The 22,716-nt window shown below is 42.9% G+C and overlaps 1 protein-coding gene across 4 annotated transcripts in view; it reads left to right on the plus strand.

The window, feature by feature from the left end:
- Window positions 1–22,716, plus strand: part of LOC138453478 (uncharacterized) — a 1,096,265-nt gene that overhangs the window by 81,746 nt on the left and 991,803 nt on the right. For all 4 annotated transcript variants that reach the window (XM_069606374.1, XM_069606376.1, XM_069606373.1 and 1 more), the window contains exon 3: window positions 4,568–4,688. In XM_069606374.1, the coding sequence (XP_069462475.1) occupies window positions 4,568–4,688 (121 nt within the window). The remainder of the gene's footprint in view (window positions 1–4,567; window positions 4,689–22,716) is intronic.

The raw sequence follows: 22,716 nt of genomic DNA on the forward strand, positions 1-22,716 counted from the left end.
TGTATACTCGCCTGCCCAAAACAGAACCAATTGGCATAAAGTTCTCCCGCCACTCTGGTCCCGGCATCTTGGCTGTTCATGATTTATTGCTCTCCTGCTCTGCTGCTTCTTAGAGGCTTCATAACTCCTCTAAACCCTATTACCACTGCCCTCCTGCTGCTGCTGCTTCGGCTGCCTCGCCTTCTTCCATTTTGGTCTAGCGACCTGCACCTGGGGGCGACCTTTTAGGCCTCTCAGCCACCCTCCGGTGTGGGTCATCAACCCTAATGAGCTGCACTGCACAACCTTGTGCCTCTCCAGCCCTCTTCATTGTCCCAGTACTCTGGGAATTCTGGGACTTGAAGTCACTAGCGCAAAGGTTAGTTTCCTCAAGAATAGTTTCCTTTTCAAGTTCTTCTCCCTCTTTATGCATATTTCTTAAAGGAGCATTAATATTATTAAATGGCATTTTTGGTTTTACAGAGAATTGAGGTTTTTCCAGATTTAAATTGGTAGCTCTTAAGAACACCCCTGCATGTTTTTCCTGGGACTCCTAGGGTTTTCTCTTTCTGGGAGTGTTTTACATTTGGGAAGAATGTATCCCACTCTTATTACATGACCGATTATGATTATCTTCACTCACACGCTCACATTTAACTTTAGGGAATAACCGTTCTCTTTGACAACATGCCATTTTGTGTGCTGGTATTAATGATATCCCCTTTCTTGAGTTAGACAAGTACAGCCTCTCATCCAATGAGGTCCTCATGTTTCCCTGGAACCCTTCTCCTCCCAGGTGATCCTCCCAGCTAATAATGCCCCACGATCAGGATCAGGATGTGTCTGCCTTTCCCTGGCCCCCTTAGAGGAAACTTTATGTAGGGTTTGAGTGATGACTCCATAGGATTCATCACATGCCCTTCCCCCTAAAGACTTGACCACTCAGTCCAGGTCCTTTTTCCCCTTGTACATCATCAGCACCTTTTGCATTTCTAGTAGGTTCCTCTACTTTCCATTCCCATACGGGATGTTCTGAAAAGTTTTTCTCTTGAACCCATTAATTATTAGAGGAATATAAAGAAGGTGTTTTCTTTATTTGATTAACAAAAGGTTTTATTGATTTCAATTTGATCTGTGCTACTTGAAAAATCCCTTAATCAGAACAGGGAACCTTACTGCCATAAATCACGGATGTCGAAAGAGTGGTTTTACTGCCATCAATATCGATATAGTTTTCCCAAGAATGGTAATATGAAGTTTAGTCAAAGGAAATCCTTCTGCTTGACCATGAACACAGCCTACCTTCTTTTGACCTATGGGTTCCCAATTCAATGGAAGGATGTTAGTCTAGACTGTAGAACCTTTGCTCCTTGTATGCAACTGGGCCCAAATTGTCTTTCCTTGTAACAGCACAGGGATATAACTATTCTTTTCTTCCGTACAAAACATGACATTGAGTTATCCTTCTGATCTAGTTTTAGGAAGGCCTGTAGAGTTTGTACTTTCTTCAGACAGTTCATATCTCTCCTCTTCCCACTCATTCCCCAATGGGTATGGATGTTGTGAAACACACTGATATACAGGATGCTCAAAACTCCCACATCTCAAACAACTGACAGGTGGAATATTATTTTCAGAAAAATCCACATCTCTAAAACATGAGATATTATTATTCAGATTTTCTAACGCAGGCTGCTCAGATGTATCTGAACCTGGGGATAATACTTTATAATAGTCCAAGGTGGGAACACATATTTCAAAGTATAGAGAATCATTGTTACTGGTCTTTTCCACACAACAAGGTTGCTTAATTTCCTTATTTAGTTTAAGACTTTTATCATTCTCCGAAACCCAAGAGTTATCTAGTTCTTTAATAAGCGGCTCGAGGTTGGGACAAGGATTTTCTTCTGATGTTGATATGTTCTTCTCAAAGCAATAAAACATATTTTTTGTTCCTTCTTTCTCCTTCTTAATCAGTCTATATTGAATTTCAATAAGTTCACAAGCAGAATATGTTTTCTAGATTCATTTTGAAGATTTAAAACCTTAACTTTCTCCAGATTCCATGATTCCCAAGCAACATCATACATTAGCTTTGCCACTCTATCCCTTCTGTGGATTTCGTAAGGATGGATGGACACATTTAGAATCATGACTTTCAGTCTTTACCACTAGAAATGAAAGGATATGCCTTACATTTGGGTCCTTGGTTGGGCATAATATAGGCAGATGTGTACACTGGAAATTCTACCTCTATTAACAGTGAGATGAGCAGTTTGTCTTTACCAGGAATACGAAAGTTCTGGGGAAAACCAGATGGTACATGTTCCCTTCTACTTGTCTCCTTATTGGAGAAATGGCTTATTCAGGGAGTTTAAACAATTTTAGTCCCATATTCATCTGAAGTGACCAATGATTACCGAGGATTTCATTTACCTTCCCAGCACTTCTCATGTGAAGATGGTCAAACTTCATCCCTTCCTTAGAAAGGGAGGAAGAATTAATAAGAACACTGGTGGAGGCACATGATTTAAGAAGAAGGGAAGTCTGGCCATAACATTATTCTTCTGTTTGATCAGAATCTGCCAGGTGTAAATTAGATCCCCATTCTGTATTGATTGATTCTGATCCCACACCTGACACCCTATGTGATGGGTCATAAATGTGAGGTGGAGAACATTGTGAAAAATGTTCAAAAGATGCCATTTATTAGATTTGAAAGGTTGGATAAACGCCTGCCTTTCCCTGGTCACCCGAGGGGAGACATTAGGGAGGGTTTTAGTTAGAACTCCATAGGATTCATCACAGTTCCCTCTTCACCTCTTTTTGGCTTGTCTAGCTTTACCTCTCACTCTTTAACTCCCCCTCATTCTCTCTCTCTGTGTTTCCCTCCTTGACTCTTTCTATTACTTTATACTCCTAGCTCCGTCTCTTTTTTCTCTTCCCCTCACCCACTTATCTATCTCTCCTTGCTGTATGCCTCCAACAGTCCCTTTTATTTCTTCTCCATGGTCCTGTTGTTGCAGTATAAAAGCGTATTTTGTAACAAATATTTTAACTACTGGCTTGGGGAATACGTAAGCATGTGCTGGGCATATCTTTCATCGGGGCAAAGGGTGCATTGTGTGTCAGACTACATTTCAGTTCACGAGAACAGGTACTAAATGTTTCTTTACATTAACCCAGGTGTGATGTTCTGGTAGGTGAAAGGTCATTAGTTGGTAGGGCAGAGGATAGGATTGATATCAGAGAAAGCGATGAATATCCCACCCAAGACGTTGTTGTATTTTTCACCAGCTTTCTATAGATAGGCTGAAAATGCTCAGCTGTAGGTGAAGCCTTGAGAGTTAGGGAAAACAGTTACAAGAGCTGATGTAAAAGGAATTTCAGAGTAAGCGTAATGTGAACAGAATATCGCATTTGGAGTGATGTACAAATAATGCCACTTTAGGAGTGTGAAGAGCTGTGATGTGCAGAAAACAATCTTAGGAGTAGCAGCTGAATTGGTGCTAGGTGGCTAGGGGGTCCAATGTCTGCCTTTGAGCACCTCCTCTTCCTCGTCATGACCCACTATGTTGTAAAATGGTATTGAGTGGTGTCACATGAGCAGTCCATCCACCATCTAGCATCAACATCTGCCTCAGTCACTGCTCAGTTGTACCCGGTCCACATGTCCTTTCTTCCTCCATCCATTGAATTTTCACCGCAAAGCAGAAAGTGTGTGATTCGCACTGGAATCGTCTTTCGCCCATTCCATGAAATCAGCATTATGGTTCTGCCGCCACTGAAATTTCACCCGATTTTGTGCAGTTTCGCACAGAGCGTGGTGTTTCGTTTCCATTTTGGTTTTGTGTAACAAGACGAAAAATGTTGCATAGGTCTTTTTTTTTTCGATCCGGGCTAGTTTCATGCAGCAACACAAGAAAGTTTGTGCGGGTTTTTCCCAACATGATGGTCTTGTGCAGTGCCACAAGAAACTTTGTACGGGTCTTTTGCAGTCTGTGCTAGTTTCATGCAGCAACACCAGAAATGTTGTGCGGTTTCCTCCAATCCTTACTAGTTTCCTGCAGCAACAAGAAAAACTTTGTGCATGCCTTCTTTCGATCCATACTATTTTCTCACTTTGGCACAAAAAACTTTGCACAGATTTTTTGTTCCGTGCTAGGTTTACATAATGGCAATAGAAACTTTGCACTGCTCATTTTGGTTTGTGCTAGGTTCGCGCAGAGGCACGGGAAACTTCGGGCGGCTCTTTTCGATATGTGGGGGTGGCAGAACGGCAGATTGGAGCAAAGCGGAATGAAACCAGACCGATTTTGCTTCCGTGGCTGGCAGAATGAATCTAACCATTTTGCCCCGCCTTATTTAACTCACTGACTTGATTTGTTCATGGGTGGCCCATTACAGATCACTAATAAATAGTATGTGTTACATGTAATCATGATGTAATGGATTTTGTATTTTTTTATACCAATAATAAATTGGGATATTAACAAAAAGTCTATCCAGATGTGATGTTGAACCTGACTTGACTATCAGTGTTCGTTAATTTAACCAGCTAATTAATGTATTCTCTTATTTTAACTAGGTGGATTTGACCAGCATGGCTGTTCACTTTTATTATTTCCCAAAAGTCAGCAAAAACAGCTACTTGATCTGTCAACTGATAGCATCAACAAAATAATAAAATACTTTCTATATTTGCATAGGTAAGTAGCATAGCAACTTGTTCTTTAATAACAGTTTATATTTTATATATGCTGTTTGCAATCGTTCATTCTTTTTTGCTGCGATTCTTTTCAGTTGCCCAAGATACATGTCAATCCTTTGCAAAAATAGTCATTAAGATTATTTGTTCTTTTTCAGTGAGAGGTATTTTTCTGTTTGCCAGGCAAACTAAAATTTCTTGAAAATACTGATTACATGTCCACTGTTTAAAATATACTAATTGTGTAAATTGTAATGTAAACAATTCTATAGCCGCTGAATCTATGTAGCGTAGCAGTGCAGTGATGATTCATTGACCATTAAGAATAACTCCCAAAAGGCACCGTTGCCTGACTAGTTGGAAGCTGCTTTGGTGCTTGTGGGAACTCAACATAACAGTAGAACTTAACTGCAACCTAGAAATATCCTGCGGTTGTATATTTCTGTTCTGTGAGTGTCTCATTTCAATAATATATAGACGCTGAAAAGCATAGTTTGACTTTTATTTATTTATTAAGCGCATACATGGAGGTTGGATGCCATTTTTATTCACTTACCCCATTTTAAAACATTGAAAACAAGTACATAATCAGTCGTTGTATTCAGATGGCTTTAAAAGCTGGCATAAAGCACTATATAAATCACCACATTTTTTTTTTTATAATTTCAATTTTTGAGCCTTAGCTATTTCAACTGCTGTGAGCTATTCTTCCACAAGTGTAACATTTTGGCAAAGATATTTCTGCCATCAAATTATCACATGAAGTTGAGAAAGGTCTATCGGTTTGAAGTGGCTGTAGAGATCCGCTCCTGGTTGTATCAGCAGATTGTGCCAAATAGCTAGGGATCCTCCCTAAAGGCACCTTTTGCAATATGCAAAGTTATTGTAAATTTGTTTGAACTTTTACTAATGATTGACTAAAGGGTTGGGGCAGTGCAGATGTGACAATACACTGTGAGGGAGGGAGGAGAAGCGGGAGAGTACTTGATGCCCCTTAACTGCAAACTATTTCCTAGTAGTCATTATTTCACTGTGTGGAAAACATATCCAAATAGCTGTCTTTTTGAATTCCCCCGTAATTAAACCGTTCAGAGTACATGTCTTTGATTTAAAAAAAACAAGTAAGGAAACACACATTTATAATTTAATTTGTTTGTTTTGGTTTTTTCACATATTCCACATCATTTCCACACACAACGTCCATGACAAAAACTCGAATACAATCATATCTATATTTAAATATAAAATACAAAATTAAATGAATCCTAAAAACCCAAATGTATAAACCGAAAAATGTATGAAATTCATTACAACCCCTGTTAGTACAGTTAAGATTAGATCTGAACTTTCAGCATCTTAAATATTTCCGATAGCATCCAGTAGAAGCCTAATAATTGCGTAACATTGTTTTCTCTCATCAGGTTGGCCCATAGCATTTCTTCACCAAGAGTAGCATGATAATCACTGAAGTGCTTATGCTTAATTGACGTTGTAGCTTCATGATAGAGAATGAGATGTTTTAGAGATTCTTGACAACATTGTTTTTTACAGAGGCAGCAACTTCTGTCAGCCTCTGGTAGTTTAATCCTAGGGCCACTAATTAGTAGAGTAGTCAGTTCATTGTGGTTGAATCTCAAATAGACATCTCTAGCTTTGTGGCATGGAAACCAGCTAATATACTGAGGCAAGAATTAGCGTTGCCTAGGGAAGAGACTGTATTCAGCATATCGTGTATAAGTGCTCATTTGTTCCCCTTTCTCGCTCCAATCAAATTCATACAATTTCTTTTTTTACTTTAGATTGAATGTAGATTAATTCAGATTGGTCCAAACCTAGTTTGGACAAAACAGCAAGCATAGCAGAGTTACAATTATTCAAGGAAATTATATATTTACACTCCACAAATTTATGAAGAAATTCAAATTATGAATCATCAGGGGGATCTCAAATCTTGCATCGTAGACATAGGTTGTTCCACAATACCACTGTCACCAAAGATATCAACCCAAACTTGTGCCTAATTACACAATTGGGGATTGATCGTGCGAGTCCCAAGCCTTGTTTCCAAATGTTTCACTGCAGTTTATTCAGGTGTAAACCCATGTCAGCTAAGATGATCTGCATACCATACACCAAAGCAGGAGCCATCTTTGCCAAGTAAAATTTATAGAAGGGGATGAGAGTGAATGTACACCAAGTCGACTGAATGCTTTTCAATTGAGTGATCACGGGGAAACATTTCTATTTCAATCAGTTACTTATGGCCTATTGCAAGTTATTATTTGCAATATCAAATCCCAAGTATTTTACACTGGGGGCCCGGCCGGGATAAGGCATGCCGTACTAGCTGGTCTGGTAAAAAGGCTGGCAAAAATGCGGCTACCAACGGCTCTGGCATTTTTACTGGACTGGCTCACTCAGTCTGCCAGTAGGGGCAGTGAACTACCGGCAGGCCTAACCTGTCGGGAGTTCTGGCCCCTACTGGCAGAGAATTGCCCCTATCACCAGCTCCAGTACGACCAGTGCTGGCGATGGGGCAAACATTCCATGGAGTCCTATAGGACTCCATGGAATGGCAAATGACTGCTGTTGCCAGCACCCGTAATATCCTGGTAACACCGGGATATCAGGCACCAGTAACGGTAAAGCGAGTTTGCCGGTAACCCGCCTGTGCTACTGGTGGGTTGCCGGCAAACTCGTAATGAGGGCCAGTGTTTTAGGCTTATGTTCGGTGGAAAAAATGGTAATTTGACACATTTATGCATATACTAAATGATTATTATCCTCTGCATACCCAAAAAATGAGGAAAGATTCCTTTGCAATCCACCACAGGGGTTATCAGCAAAGACAAGCCGATGTAGATTTAGAAGAGTACTTAGCCTCATTGTAAAGTAATTCAAAGACTCCCAAAGGGACTCAGTGCCAGAAATATAGATGTTGAAAAGTATGGGAGCCATTACGCACCCCTGACTGAGTTCCACTTAAGTTTTGATCAGTCTAGTCAATGTCCCATCCCTTGACAATCTGATCTGTACATTGTTGTCTGAGTGAAATAAGGAAATTGTCTTAACCAAAGATCCAGGTACTGCCCAGGTAAGTAATTTCTGTTGGAGTCTTTGCTTATCGACTTTGTCAAACGAGCATGAAATATCATCAATGCCATGTATACTGACCCAATCGTACCATTTATTACGGAGCTTGTACGTGTGCTAAGAACATACCATTAAGGAAAGTGTCTATTCTCCTGCGGAAGCCCACTTGGAATACAATCAGAATGCAAACTTTTTTGACCCACAGTTCCAATTCTCTCCATAAAACCGAGGTAAAGATCTTACTTGATGCGTCAAGGAGAGCTATCATCTGTAATTGGCAGGATCTGACCACTCTCCTTTTTTGAAAATCGCAATAATGGAGGATAGTTTCCAAGTGGATGGCAAACATCCACTTCACAAGATTTCATCAAACAGATTGTACAGGATATGTGCCCATAGCTCAGAATCTTTTTTTAAATTAACCATGGCCAGGGTGTCGGGGCACAGAGCCCTAGATGATTTACTCCTAAAAATGAATTCACGAATATGCTCCCAATTTAATGGGTTCAACTTCAACTCCCTCATGAGAGCAAAAGCCAGCTTAACAACAGTCTCATTTTTGTGGCATGCACAGACTTTCGTATAGTGTTCAAGCCGTGTTTTTTCATCAATAGAGAAAGAATCGCTGTTACTTTGCTGATCGACTGTTGAATTCGTCAATTTCCAAAATTGCAAAGTATTGACCTGTATCCATTAAAGAAAGGATAGTCTTTAAAACTCTTGCATTGACTCACAAATGCGTCCATAACTTGGCACCACTGTACCTTGCTCAAAGAATTGTCAAGCCCACTTCAGCCAGACCCACAAGAGCTGCCTACACAAATAGGATCTCCATTCCCAAAACCCAGAGAATGCAGGCAGGTTGGTCCAGTTTCCCGGTCCTGGCAGCGACACACTGGAACACTCTGCCCCCTCACATGAGGAGTATTGAGTCGCATCTAGCCTTCAGGAAAGCATTAAAAATTATGTTGTTTGTTTACACAAGTTGTCAGACACCATCAGCCCAGGTAGACTGCACCTTCCATACTTGCAATTATGTAACTCTTAATATTGCTGTATGACAATTTATAAACTTTAACCACTGCTGTATGTGCTCCCATTGTACTATCAATACTATTTGCCTTGGACTGTTTTGTTTGCAAGCTCACTGTAACCATGAACAAAGTAACCCGACTGTACTGTAACTAAGACGATTTCATGTAACAGCGCATCAATGCCCTTGGGCTGCTAGTGCGCTTTACAAATCCAAATAAATAAATAAATAAGCTGTTTTAAGACGTGTTGGCTGTCACTCAAAATGTATTGGTACTGTGAGGGGTCAGAAATGAGAGGTGGACACAAAGTTGTAGTATTCTCATTGTCAGACATGTTTATTAAACAGAAATGGTTTGGATCTCTAACCTTCTCCTTAAGAAGAGTTTCCCTGCCCAGGAAACTAAAACTAAAGTTCAGTCTGTGTCAATTTGCTAAAAATGTATAAACCATCCCTGTGTCCAAAACATTCTAATTTGACCCTCACACTAAAAACAAACTAACGGGTGCAAGGAAATCAAAATAAATAGGTAAATCCAACAAAGTATTTTCCAAGGAGGAGCCCTTGAATCCAGAGGGTGGTACCTTTCCCCTGGATATTTAGGTAGAATGGCAAAGGTGTATCTTTCGAACAACAGTTTCTTGGTATCACAAAAGTGTCTCTTAATATTAGATTCAGGAAGTTCTTGTTCAAACAATACATTCCATGATATCCAACACTTCCTTGGTTTCTTTGTACTGGATTCACAACGTTCATGGATTCACAAAGTTCTTATTCATACAATAAATTCCACCATGAGCTTTCCTTATTTTCTCTTGCACTTTAGCGGACTGCCTGGTGTACTCTTGTACCAGGAATCCTCTTTTGGGCTCTACAGATCTCCTGGTATACTTCCTGATAGGTATCTTTTTGCAATGTATTTGAACAACTCCAAGTGCCTGGTGTATCTATTTATCAGGACCACTTTCATGTGCTTCTTAATTTCCTGGTATATTTCTCTGCCAGGTATTTTACAACATGGTTAAACTTTCCTCTACAACCTTGATATGATATGATAGTCTATTTTTGTAGCGCCTATACACAATGGGCCTCATTCTGAGATTGGAGGTAGTCATGGCGCTATTTGCGCCATGACTGCCTCCAATAACGGTACTGGCACCGGTCTCGTTCAATGGGGATTTACCGGTGTAGTCTGACCTTTGCGGGACTGGTAAGTCCCCATTGAAAAAACCATTCCCCATTCCCATTTGAGCCCTCATAGGGCTCAATGGAAATGGGGAAGTAGGTAATAACGGTACCGCAATGTGCGGTACCATTATTAGCTCTGAAGTCCCGTAGTGGGTCCCGTCCATAACGCCTGGTAAAACCAGGCGTTAAAGGAGGAACCTGCTAAGGGAACTCGTAGTAGGGAGGTAAGGGATTACCGGCACCGGTCTCCTTAACAGTGCCCGGTATCCCTTACCGCCCTACTCGTAATGAGGCCCAATGTGTTTCAAAGTGCTTCAAGGCAAGGGAGGGAACTAGGGACAATAGAATGACATTCTTACAGGCCATGAACAGTAACGATGTGAAATTAACTATCGTACTCGGCTTGACGACATTTCAGATAGTACAAGAGCTAAGACATAGATAAGGAAGGGAGGGGGAGAGTGGGAAGGAAATGGAAACAGACAGGCAACCACTGTACTAGGCCTGACAACATTTCTGGTAGAGCCGGAGAAAAACAAAAGACGAGGGAGAGGGGTGCAGAAAGGGAGGGGAGGAACAAAACAAGCGACTATCGTACTAGGCCTGATGACATTTCAGATAGTGCTGAAGGGGGGGGAATAAGTAAGGGTAAGGGGGAGAAGACAAAGAAGGTTGCTATCATAACAGGTCCAGGGTCATTTCTGATAGAGTAAGTGCATATACGAAAGTAAGGGGAGGAGATAGGAAAAGGGAGAGCATTGGCCTCCTAACCCCACCTGTGAGACTAAGAACCTCAGGGTCATCTTTGATTCCACACTTTCCTTCTCTACCCACATCAGTGATGTCTCAAAAAAAGTCAAACTTCTTACTGCACATCTTCAGAGATACTATTCCTTTCCTCTCCTTCCCCCAGAAGCTCACTGTCTCCCAAGCTTTGGTTCTCTCTAGGTTGGACTATTGCAACAGCCTCTTTCTAAATCTACCTGCCTCTACTCTCTGTCCTCTGCAACTTATCCAGAACAGGACTGCAAGACTTGTCCTTGGCCTCAAGCCCTGGGATCATATCTCTCCAGCTCTGAAATCTCTCCATTGGCTCCCCGTGGATGCAAGAATTCAATTAAAAACCCTCTGCGTTGTCCACAAGGCTTTCTGGGGCCTGGGTCCAACATAGTGTGCACTAGGACCCCAGCCGGCCCATAGAGTTGGGGGTTTGCCAATAGCACTTTAAGATGAGCAGCAGCACCCGTGAGATGGATGGGGATGCAGATTAATACTCTCGCATCAAATTAATAATGACAACTCGATAGTTTGGCAAAGGGAGTCTGTTTAATGACAAGTACAAGAAACGGGGAGTTCATGAATATCGGCAATCGCTTGATCTTCCTTCTCGCTTCAACTCCAATTAATTTCAGAAAAAACACATATTTTATGCTAAAAACTTGTCATCACTGACTTGTAACGCTTAAAATCTGGCATGCAATTCTATTTGTTTTAGGAAGGTAACTTTAATATAGGTGCTATATCTGTATATGGTAACGGGGAGTGGGGATTGGATAAACACTTACGCGCTCATCTTTCTTCCAAGTCATTAGTTGACATTGTCCACTTGGACTACAATAGATCAATATTCCCACAGAATTTCTATGTTTCCTTGGATATCGAAACGTTGGTGCATAAATGCTGGCTTTCACAAAGTCTTCTATTTCTTCATCAGCCAGGTCCTTGGGTTTCCATCCTGGTTCAACATCAATCATGATCTTCATCCATATGGCCTTTTTTGCAGTTTTCTGGCACTGAGAGATTATTATTTTGATAACACAGAATCCGAGTAATATCATTACTAGCAGGGCTCCTAGCAATTTAAATGCATCTGCCATCCATTGTGGAACCCATGAGAATAGAGCTCATCAAGGCTTCAGTGTGCCTCAGTCCAAAGTTCAAAAGTCAATAACCTATGTTGTGGCTTATGCATGCAATTTTTCTTCTTCACCCTGCAACTAGGATGCACAGAGTGTCCGTTATTTATGTCGTTATCCCCCTTTTTGCTCAGAGGAAATATCCAAAATTAAACCACAACTTTGCAAAAAAATTCTTTGTCTTTGCTTTGCTGGTCATGCGTCCTTCTTCCTCATCATGGATCTCGTCTGCACATGCCGTGGTTCTTCACTGTCGCCTGTAGTCTCTACGCGTTTTTTCTCGTGTGGTTCCTCACCAGGACAGTGTCGCCATGGAAAACTGGTGGTAGACGTAAACCTTGAATCGGGTCTGTTGTAGTATCTCCTTCTGTGTTCTCTGCTGCCCTGCACCCTTTTTGTCGTCACTGCAGCTGTCCTGAAATTACAGTAAGACAAGATGTTATGCTATTCAAGTAATTTTGCATTTCTGATCCTAAAACTTCCCTGCTTCTATCCATCTAGAGAATGGACAAACCACAACAATTCAATACCTGTACCCGTTACATACTTGAATCATGTCGACATAATCGACATGCAAGTGCTGAAAAGGTCCATTGGGCCTTGGGATGACTCCTCTAATTACTCGTAGTGTATGACCAGCCGTGAACTGTTGGCAGATTATACAGTTCACCATGCAAAATGCAACGTGCTCTGCTAAATTCGGTATAAACTAGTCTTCAGCAATCATTGCTGCTAGATTCTCGTTTGTCATGTGTGCTGGATAATGCAACTTTTCCAATGTTATTTTCAATAGGGCTATAGGCATCACCGGTTTACCAGTGCTGTCTTGTCGCCACAAGCTCACGGAGGGGTTTAAAGAACACCCTTGCCGCTTCCACAGATTTTTCTCCTCCTGTGGTGCCTCCCCTTGGAGTTCCATTAGCTGGGTTTGCCCCATGTTATCATAACCCTCAGGTTTGCTTCGTGCAACAATCATTCTCTCATGCACATCAATTATTTCCACATTCATTATTGTTTCGTCCTTGGACGCCACACGCTTGGCTTCCGTGTCTGCTACTTGATTTCCAGGTGAGATAAAATCTGTCCCTTTCGTGTGGGCGGTGCATTTCACGATCGCTATGCCCACTGGGAGTTCTAGTGCCCTAATGAGCCTATCCAATAAGGCTGCATGCTTCACTGGCGTGCCGTCCGCTCTGAGGTAGCCCCTCTTTTTCCAACGCGCTAGGCCCAGACATTATTATTCGAACTAAGAGGAACTTAAGAACTGCATGTAAAGACTGTAGAGCAGCAAACCTACGTAGTCGGAACAGCCCTGGATTCCCACATGGGGGCCTGTACCAGTGAAGTAACTTGGTCGCTGCTCGCCCCCGACATCTACGTGCCCCTGCCACAAAGAGCAGGATGGAGAATCCACCTTTTACAATATTAAGACCCATCTTTAACCAGAGGCCTTACCAAGGGACTGGGAGAGGGTTCGAGAGTGCAAATCATCCAACCAGGGCTGGGTGGCGTCCCCGTGGATACCAGGTGAGCGTAACAGAACGCGAAGCCTCAATAATATTATCCACCTGGGCGTCATGGAGACTTCAGAGATTGTTCAGTTAGCTCAGTTGTTGGGGCAGTTACGTGCTGAAGTACATTCAGCCAGGCAAGAAACCAATGCTCTTAGGAGGGATTTGATTGTTACTAAGGTTGGTACAGATGAAATAAGTAGACAATTGCTCCAATCACAGGCAGGATAGACCCCATTGCCTGGTAACATTCCGCCAGCATCTGTACCAACTTCTTCTACCAATCCAGTACAAATAACCCTTCCTGGGGCAGTTCCTTTAGCTCCACCTGAACGATTTACAGGGGACCCCAAGAAGTACGCAACGTTTATGAACCAGTGTCGTCTTCATTTCCTTTGCAGACCTGGGGCTTTTCCTAACGACCAAGCGCGGGTTGCTTTTGTTTTGTCATATCTGAGTGGCAGTGCTGCAGACTGGTTGGTACCATTGGTAAGTCAGGATGACCCGTTGTTACATGACTTTGGGGGTTTCCAGATGGAAATGGAAAAACTCTTTGCTCATCATACCCAAGGCCAAGCATTAGACAACAAACTTTTGTCACTCCGTCAAGGAAGTCAAGACTTGCTTACATATATAGCAACACTTAACAGACTAGTCGTTGAAGCTGGGTGGACTGAGGAAAAAAGGACCACATTATTTCATCGGGGTCTACGAGGGGAACTAAAGGATGTCCTTGCTCAAGTGGTTAACCCACCTAAAGACTATGCAAAATTCATCAACCTTATGGTTCAATTAGAACACAGATTACAAGACCGAAAAGCGGACCGGATAAGGTTAGACACTCGAGCTGTGTATGTCCGGTCAAAGGATAATGTTCCACGTACATTGGAAAACACAGTAGAACCCATGCAAATCGGAGGTGTACGGCCCCCTTTAACTAAAACTGAAAGAGACAAGAGAAGGCAATAGCAATTACGCTTATATTACAGAAAATCGGGCCACTTCATCAAAGAATGTCCAGTGAAACCACCAAGGAGAACTGTTGGAGCCACAGAGAAGGAAGATAATAACAAGGAGTCGGAAAACTACCAAGCGTAGTGGTCCGCTTGTCGAGCGAGAAGGATGAGCCACAGACCTCACACTTTGCATTACCAGTAATTTTGATCAATCACCAACAACCATCTCGGATGCATGCTGTCCAAGCATACATAGACAGTGGAGCAGTTGATAATTATGTAGACCAAGATATGGCAGCATAGATGGGGCTTCCCTTGTGCTCTAAGTCGACTACTGAAAATGTTACTACTGTTGATGGGACAGAAATAGCATCCGGACCAGTAACCCAATGTACAGCGGCACTAACCCTACTGTGCCAGGATGGACACCGAGAATCTATTGCATTCGATCTCATCAAAGCTCCTCAGTTTTGACTAATCTTAGGGATGCCATGGTTGGTAGCTCACAACCCTCTAATAGATTGGCGTGCCAAGAAGTTGGCCTTCTCCGATGATTGTGCTCGTACCTGTTATTACCAAGAAAAGGGGAAAACAGGCTTATATACATCTGCTATTCCCAGTACGGCGGCGATTGTACTAGGTGCGACTAGTACTCTACCAAATGAATACCAAGATTTTCAAGACGTGTTCCAGAAAGAACAAGCCAATACTCTACCACCGCACAGGCCCTACGATTGTCAGATCGACTTCATGCCTGGTGTGCAAATTCCTTGTGGCCGAATCTATGCACTAACTGAACCAGAAAATCTCCATTTGAAATCTTATCTTGATCAGTACCTGGTAAATGGATTTATCCGCCTGTCTAAATCACCGGCAGCCAGTCCCTTATTCTTCGTACCTAAGAAGGAAGGAGATTTGAGGACTTGCATCCACTATCGCGCATTAAACCGGATCACAGTAAAAAACCGTTATCCACTGCCCCTTATTCCCGAATTATTGGATCAAGTCAAAGACGCCCAAATCTATACCAAACTGGACCTTAGCAAACCATCTTGTTCGAGTGAAGAAAGGAGACGAATGGAAAAACGCCTTTCGTACCAAATATGGCTTGTATGAATACCAAGTAATGCCTTTTGGACTTTGCAACGCTCCCGCTGCATTCCAGTACTTTATGAATGATGTTTTGCGAGAGTTAATCGATGTCTGCGCCCTGGTTTACATTGATGACATTTTAGTGTATTTGGCTACAAAAGAAGACCATGTTAGGCATGTCCGCTCCGTCCTTACTAAACACCGCCAACATAAACTGTATGCTAAACTCGAAAAATGCTCTTTTCATGTCACCGAAGTGGAGTTCCTCAGTTTTATCGTCACACCAAAAGGTATCAGAATGGATAGGCACAAGGTAGATGCCATTCTTAACTGGCCATCACCAACTTCATTTAAAGGAATCCAGAGTATGTTGGGCTTTGCAAACTTTTATCGCCGATTCATCCCAAATAGTGCATCCAATTACATCACTATTGAGAAAAAAACAATAAAATGTTCCATTGGACCGAAGAAGCAGAGAAGGCCTTTCAAGAACTTAAGAAAAGATTCACTTCTGCTCCAGTTCTACGGCATCCTCACCCAGACCTCCCTTATATAGTTGAAACAGATGCCGCTAGCATGGCTATGGGAGCTGTTCTCTCACAAAGGGACCCAGGAACTGGCCAATTACACCCTGTGGCCTTCTGGTCACGAAAATTCTCACCTCCCGAACTCAACTATGCTATCACAGACAAAGAACTATTGGCTATAAAATCAGCTTTCAAGGCATGGCGACACTATCTCCTTGGTGCTAGACATATTGTCACGGTCATAACTGATCATCAAAACCTGCAATACCTGAAAACAGCAAAGGCTCAATCATCCCGTCAACTGCGGCGGGCTCTTTTCTTTGCTTAACATGACTATGTGATCACCTACCGGCCAGGAGTCCGAAACGGAAAGGCAGACGCCTTGTCCCGCATGGGTGTTGATGAAAAGGTATACATAACTCCAGATCCAGTAGCCATCATTCCAGAAGACAAACTCCTGGGTCTTACGACAACATTGACACAGGGTGAACTCCAAAACAAGATCCAACTCTTAATGGATCCCACTCTCTCACAAGAGTGGTGCACTCAAGGAGAACATTACACCATTAAAAAACAGTTACCATATTTTAGGAACCGTCTATACCTGCCAAGTAAAGATTTACAAGAACAGGTTATTTTGAGTTATCACGACTCCCTGATTGAAGGTCCTCCTGGAATTGCCAAAACTCTAGCTAAAGTAAAACGAAACTATTGGTGGCCCACATGGCGCAAAGACATCATCCAATTTATCCAATCTTGCGGTGTGTGTGCACAAAACAAGTCCCAAAAGCAGAAACCATTGGAAATTCCTCCCGCACCATTGCACACACTGTCCCTTGATTTCATTACAGACCTACCTCCCAGTCAAGGACTCAACACCATCTTAGTAATTGTAGACTTGTTCTCTAAAATGGCACACTTTATTCCTTTTAAGGGTCTTCCAAATGCATCCAGTTTAGCAAAGGAAGAAATCGTATGGCTACATGGCTTTCAATCGGTCTTCATCTCAGATCGAGGTAGTCAGTTTGTATCCAACTTCTGGAGGAAATGCTGTTCAATGGCCCAAATTGACATTTGACTATCCACAAGTCATCATCCTCAAACAGATGCCCAAACAGAAAGAACAAACCAAACCCTCGAGCAATACTTACGTTGCATGTTTCATCAAGTGGAAAGAAATTGGAAGGACTTTTTATGGATAGCTGAATATGCCTATAATAATTAATTACACACCAGCACTGGACAAACCGTTTTCTACACTATGTATGGTAGACATCCACGTACTTCAGAATTGGATCTCCCAACCCCTTTGGAAATACCACCGGTTAAAACCCTACATATGACTATTTCCCAGGCCTTCAAAGAAGCAGCAGAACATTTGCTCCAAGCAAAGAACAGACAAAAGAAATTTGATGACCAACATTGTAGTAAAGCCCCCGACTATCAAATTGGAGACAAGTTCTGGTTAGCATCAAAATATGTGCCCATAAAAGGGACTCAGACCTTTCGTCCCCAATATCTGGGACCTTATTCTATTGAATCCATAATAAATCCAGTGGCAGTTAAATTAGCCCTACCACCCACTATGCAGATTCATCCTGTGTTTCACGTATCACTCCTGAAACCGGTACAACCTGGTACACGGGTTACAACACCACCAAAACCAGTATTAGTTGACGGAGAACCAGAGTTTGAAGTTAAGGATATCCTAGACTCAAAATACACCAGATCCAAACTATACTTCTTAGATGATTGGAAGAGATATGGCCCTCAAGACAGATCATGGGAACCTAGTGAATACATCAATGCACCTTGCTTAATTACAAGGTTCCATCAGAATTACCCAGCCAAACCAGGACCAGGCAGAAGTGCCACCGTGAGAGGGGCCTTGGGGGGGGGGAGTGCTCTCATGACCCTTACCCCTGGCCCTCACTGGCAAGTCAGCCTTCCAGTTAGGGCCAGGTCAAAGGCCTTCAAACCTCATCCAAGACTCTCTTGGAGTCAGTCCTGGCCTTTGGCGCCAGGCTCATAACCATCATGAAGACCAACATTAGAATGGGACTATTTACTTGGGACTATTTAACTTGGGGGGGTTCAGCCAGCATGGGGGCACACACATAGCTCAGTTACAGAGCTATGCGTTCTAGCCTTTTGGGTGTGGCAGGCCTGGGACTACTTTACCTGGACTACTTTGAGTGTGGCAGGCCTGGGACTATTTTACCTGGACTACTTTACCTGAGACTATTTAAACCGCACCCAAACAGCAGAACATGCTTCGCGTTATTCTGCTGTGGGCAGCGTAACGCTCATCATGTCCAGTTCTTTGATGCCAGCTTACCTGAAACCAAGGACCTGCAAAGAGTGAAATAACACTACGAAACTTACCTGGAACAGTATCCTGTCATCAATCCATCGCCAACTTCAGTTCCACTCACCTGAAGGTATGAACTCCATCATCCGGCACCGCATGCATCCTGGAATACCATAACCTGGAAAGAGGAGAAAGAAAGACAGCATTAGTAAGTGTTTACTCACGTGTCCTCCCGAACGAAGAAAGCCACACAATTCTTACCTGGGTAGTCATCTTCTGGTCAGTATCATCGCTAGAACATTACGGTGCTCGTCGAGGAACATCACGACCTGCAAGGAGAGAAAAGACACAGGTTAGCAATATAAAAGGCGAAACAGCACAGCGCATTGCGCATTACTCACCGGACAGCATCGCGCACATCGCGCTTTCGCCTACCGGACCATGCTCATATTCAAACTGCATAACAACACCAAAATTCCTTTCCATACCTAAAAGGAAAGAAGCAAGACATTATTATTCAAACTAAGAGGAACATAAGAGCTGCATGTAAAGACTGTAAAGCAGCAAACCCACAGAGTCGCAGCAGGGCTGAATTCCCACAGGGGGGCTTGCACCAGTGAAGTGACTTGGTCGCTGCTCGCCCCCCACATCTACACGCCCCTGCCACACGGAGCAGGATGGAGAATCCACCTTTTACAATATTAAGACCCATCTTTAACCAGAGGCCTTACCAAGGGACCGGGAGAGGGTTCAAGAGTGCAAATCATCCAACCAGGGCTGGGTGGTGTCCCTGTGGATACCAGGTGAGTGTAACACATGTATACACAAGCGTGTTGCCCCTGTGACAACTAATAAGGAATATTCTTTATCCCCTATAACGACATCTACCCTTGGTTCCTCGTGAGGGTCTGGTGTCACTGATAGGATGGAACACATCAGGTTTCCCAGTGAGCCGTCCTAATCCATATATAATCTTGTCCCATGCTGAGTGAATGGATTTCCTCCATCACCAGTGTTATTTTTCATTCCAGAATTCAGTACCTGTCCTGTACTTGTTATCTTTGACAGTTGCATCAGCAACTGTTGAGACTGTCTTTCCAGAAAATGTGTCATATTCTGAGGTTGCAAGCTTTGCTGTGCTCCCGGAGCTTGCTGCTGCACCGTGTGATTCTGTGCAACTCCATTTTCACCCTTCTGCAAGAATACAGGTGGATTTACCATCCCTACTCTTGTTCCTTGGTCATTTTGCACCATGCCTTGACTTCTGCATGTGCATGCTAGATGCCCTGTCACCCCACACATCCAACATATTGGTTTTGGTCTGATTAATTGCCCATTTGACATGTCCTGATTGCCGTTTTGTATGTTTTGAAAATCTCCCTGATTACTTTGAAAACCTCCCTGATTACTCTGCCATCCTCTTCCTCGGAAGCCTTCCCCCTTGGGTAGAACCCGTTATTGCTTTGATCACCCTGCCCTTGATTGGTGGCCTGCTGCATGTTTGACCCGTCTGTGCTAGTTATCATTGCCCCTTCCATGGCATATTTTGACAATTTTTTTCTGCACAAACTTTGCCTCTTCAGATTTTCGCGCAGCCTCTTTTTTGCATTTTTTCTCTTGAGGCAGTCTGAAATAGTGCGCTGTGGTCAACTATATTTCAGACCACGGCTTGGCCTCGATTCCTACCAATTTCTTCAGCTGCTTCTGTATCTGATCTGGCAGCCCTTGGTATAATATATGGTAAAACACGGGTATGGATTTCACCCAAGATTTGCGAGTTTCCAGCACCCATGCGTCTTGGAAATTCTGAATATAAAGTAAAGGATCCTCTGACTCCTTCATTTTACATGTCATTATAGCTTCCATGTCAGAAGTATCCGGGTATAACAATCGTAATGCTTTCCATACCACGGCTCTGCAATTGTTAAACGGCGCTCCATCATGTGCAGTATTAACTGTAGTCACACCAGGGTAACCTGCACGTGTCCATACATTGTCAGCTCTATCACCAAGTATGGCGATTAAAAGACCCTTAATATCCCCTATAGCTAACGTGTTCCCTCCCGTCATTTTTTCCAACTCATGTATCCATTTTCCGGCTCCTGATGTTAACATTGGAAGCTTATTTTTCAGATTTTCTCGATCCATGTGTGGCCAGGGTATATACTGTGGCCTCGTTCCTCGCTTTTCGAGTAACGGGAATTGTAACACATGGCACTCCTTTTCTTCTCTCATCATTTTCCTATCCACTGCAGGGATAATATTCCTGCATCGCCGTCTACCTGGCAATGTCCTTAGTATGCTCACATAGGGTGGTGCAGACACCCCCTTCTGACAGTAAAATACTCTTTTGTGTCAATCTGATTGTGAGGCTGACTTTGATGCCTTAGGTGCAGATCCGCTACAATCTGCCAATCTTATTCCTTTTCCTCTAGAGAAGCATTTTTCGCGTCTTCTCTCATCTTCCTTTTCCTCATATTCTTCTCTTTCTGCATGTGATATTGTTTGTGCCCAACTCGTGCAACTCCTCTCATCTTCCTCGTTTCTATTTAATGTCAACTTATCTAGGGACAGCTCTCTATTTCTGCTACTTCGAGAGATACATATATTTAAGATCCTGTCCTCTCTGTCTTCACTTAAGTTCTATGCCATCATCAAACTCTCTGCGCTTCCTCCCTTCTTCTCTGACCCTATCTTCTTCCTGTTTCTTCGCATTGCTACATTCATTTGCCCTTTGTATTTCCTCATCCCTTCGTCTCTTTATTCTCTTCTCCTGTACTTTCTGTTCTTCTTCTTCTATTCTCTGCTGTTCTTACCTGTCCTGATCATTAGCTGTTCTTTGCTTATGATCATGTTTCCTTTCTTGCTCCTCGTAATAGAACTGCTCTCGTCTCTGTCTATCTTTTTTGTCTATCTTTTTTCCTGATTCTTTCATCTCTCAATCCTTTTTCCTTTTCCTTCTCATTTCCTTTTGAATCGTCTGGCTCTCCCTTTTGTCTCATATCCTCAATGCCTTTACCATTGAGTTTCAATAGAATCTGACCTCCCATCCATTCGTTTTGTGAAAATGCCCTCATCAGTTCTGTCTTCATCTCCTTTCCATTTCCTTCCCTCTCTGTCTGTATCTAGAGATGTACTTGCTTGTGCCTGGTCTCCTTTTTCTTTCTCGCGTCTCTTCTTGTCCCTCAGGACTTTGGAGGTGATATCTCTGTCTCTGGGCCTCATTACAACCCAGGCGTTAAGGTGTTAATGGCACCGTAAAAGGTGTCGGCGCTGTTAAACCCTTAACTCCTGATTACGAGGTCCCTTTGCGGGTTGCACTTTAACGCTTTTAGCAGTCTTGAGGCCAACCACAAAGAAATAATTGACATATGACCACTGAGGTGATGATTGATTGTATCAATAATTGGAGGGGTGTAGATGAACTCCCTGCACCTGGCTGGCTGTTCTGCATGCTGCTAGGCAAGTGGAAAAGTATGAGTGGGGTTGTCGCCAACCCAGTCATAATGGACCAAGTAATCTAGGTTCCTATAGTTAGTAGAACCAATGGGAAGTCGTACTTTTAATGACGTTTACAGTTGCCATTTTAAAGGAAGGGCTTAGATGCCCTACCTGACAGTGTTTATCCAATCCCCACTCCCTGTTACCATATACAGATATAGCACCTATATTAAAGTTACCTTCCTAGAACCAATAGAATTGCATGCCAGATTTTAAGCGTTACACGTCAGTGATGACGAGTTTTTAGTATAAATGATGTGTTTTTTCTGAAATTAATTGGAGTTGAAGCAAGAAGATCGAGCGAATGCTGATATTCATGAACTCCCTGTTTTTATAACTTGTCATTAAATGGACTCCCTTGCCAAACTAGCGAGTTGTCATTATTAATTTGATGCAGGGTCAGTCGTTTTTCAAAGAAACGAGCTGGGGGTCGATCTCTGTCTTTGGCTGGGGCCTCTCTCTGGAACAGTCTCCCTGCCACACTAAAACTTGAGGAGAACCATCTCCAGTTCCGGAAGCACCTCAACACCTTCCTCTTTGCTTCTGCCTTGGCATCCCCTCACCCCTGCTGATTTATTTTGGCCTCCTTCGGCACCGTGTACCTGGCCATCCTCTGTCCTCCAGGCCCAGGTACCTGCTCACCCTGCCACCCTCCCGCACTGCCTCCAGTCCACCCCTTGCACTGAGGTCTGTATCTGTACCCATACAGGCCCCACCTTTTTTTCTTCCAGCACTTATCAGACTTACTCAGCCTGCCGCCTTAAACCCTGCACTTGCCACTTGCTGGCTGCACTACCATTGTTTGTTGCCTTATTATTGATCAATTTATTATTATTTATCTGTGTCTCCTTACTCCACACTCTCCTTTTTTTTCCGCCGTTCCTTGCACTTTTCCCGCTCC

The sequence above is a fragment of the Ambystoma mexicanum genome, chromosome 4p (assembly GCF_040938575.1).
Source record: "Ambystoma mexicanum isolate Mex_15411 chromosome 4p, UKY_AmexF1_1, whole genome shotgun sequence".
NCBI classification, from domain to species: Eukaryota; Metazoa; Chordata; class Amphibia; order Caudata; family Ambystomatidae; genus Ambystoma; species Ambystoma mexicanum.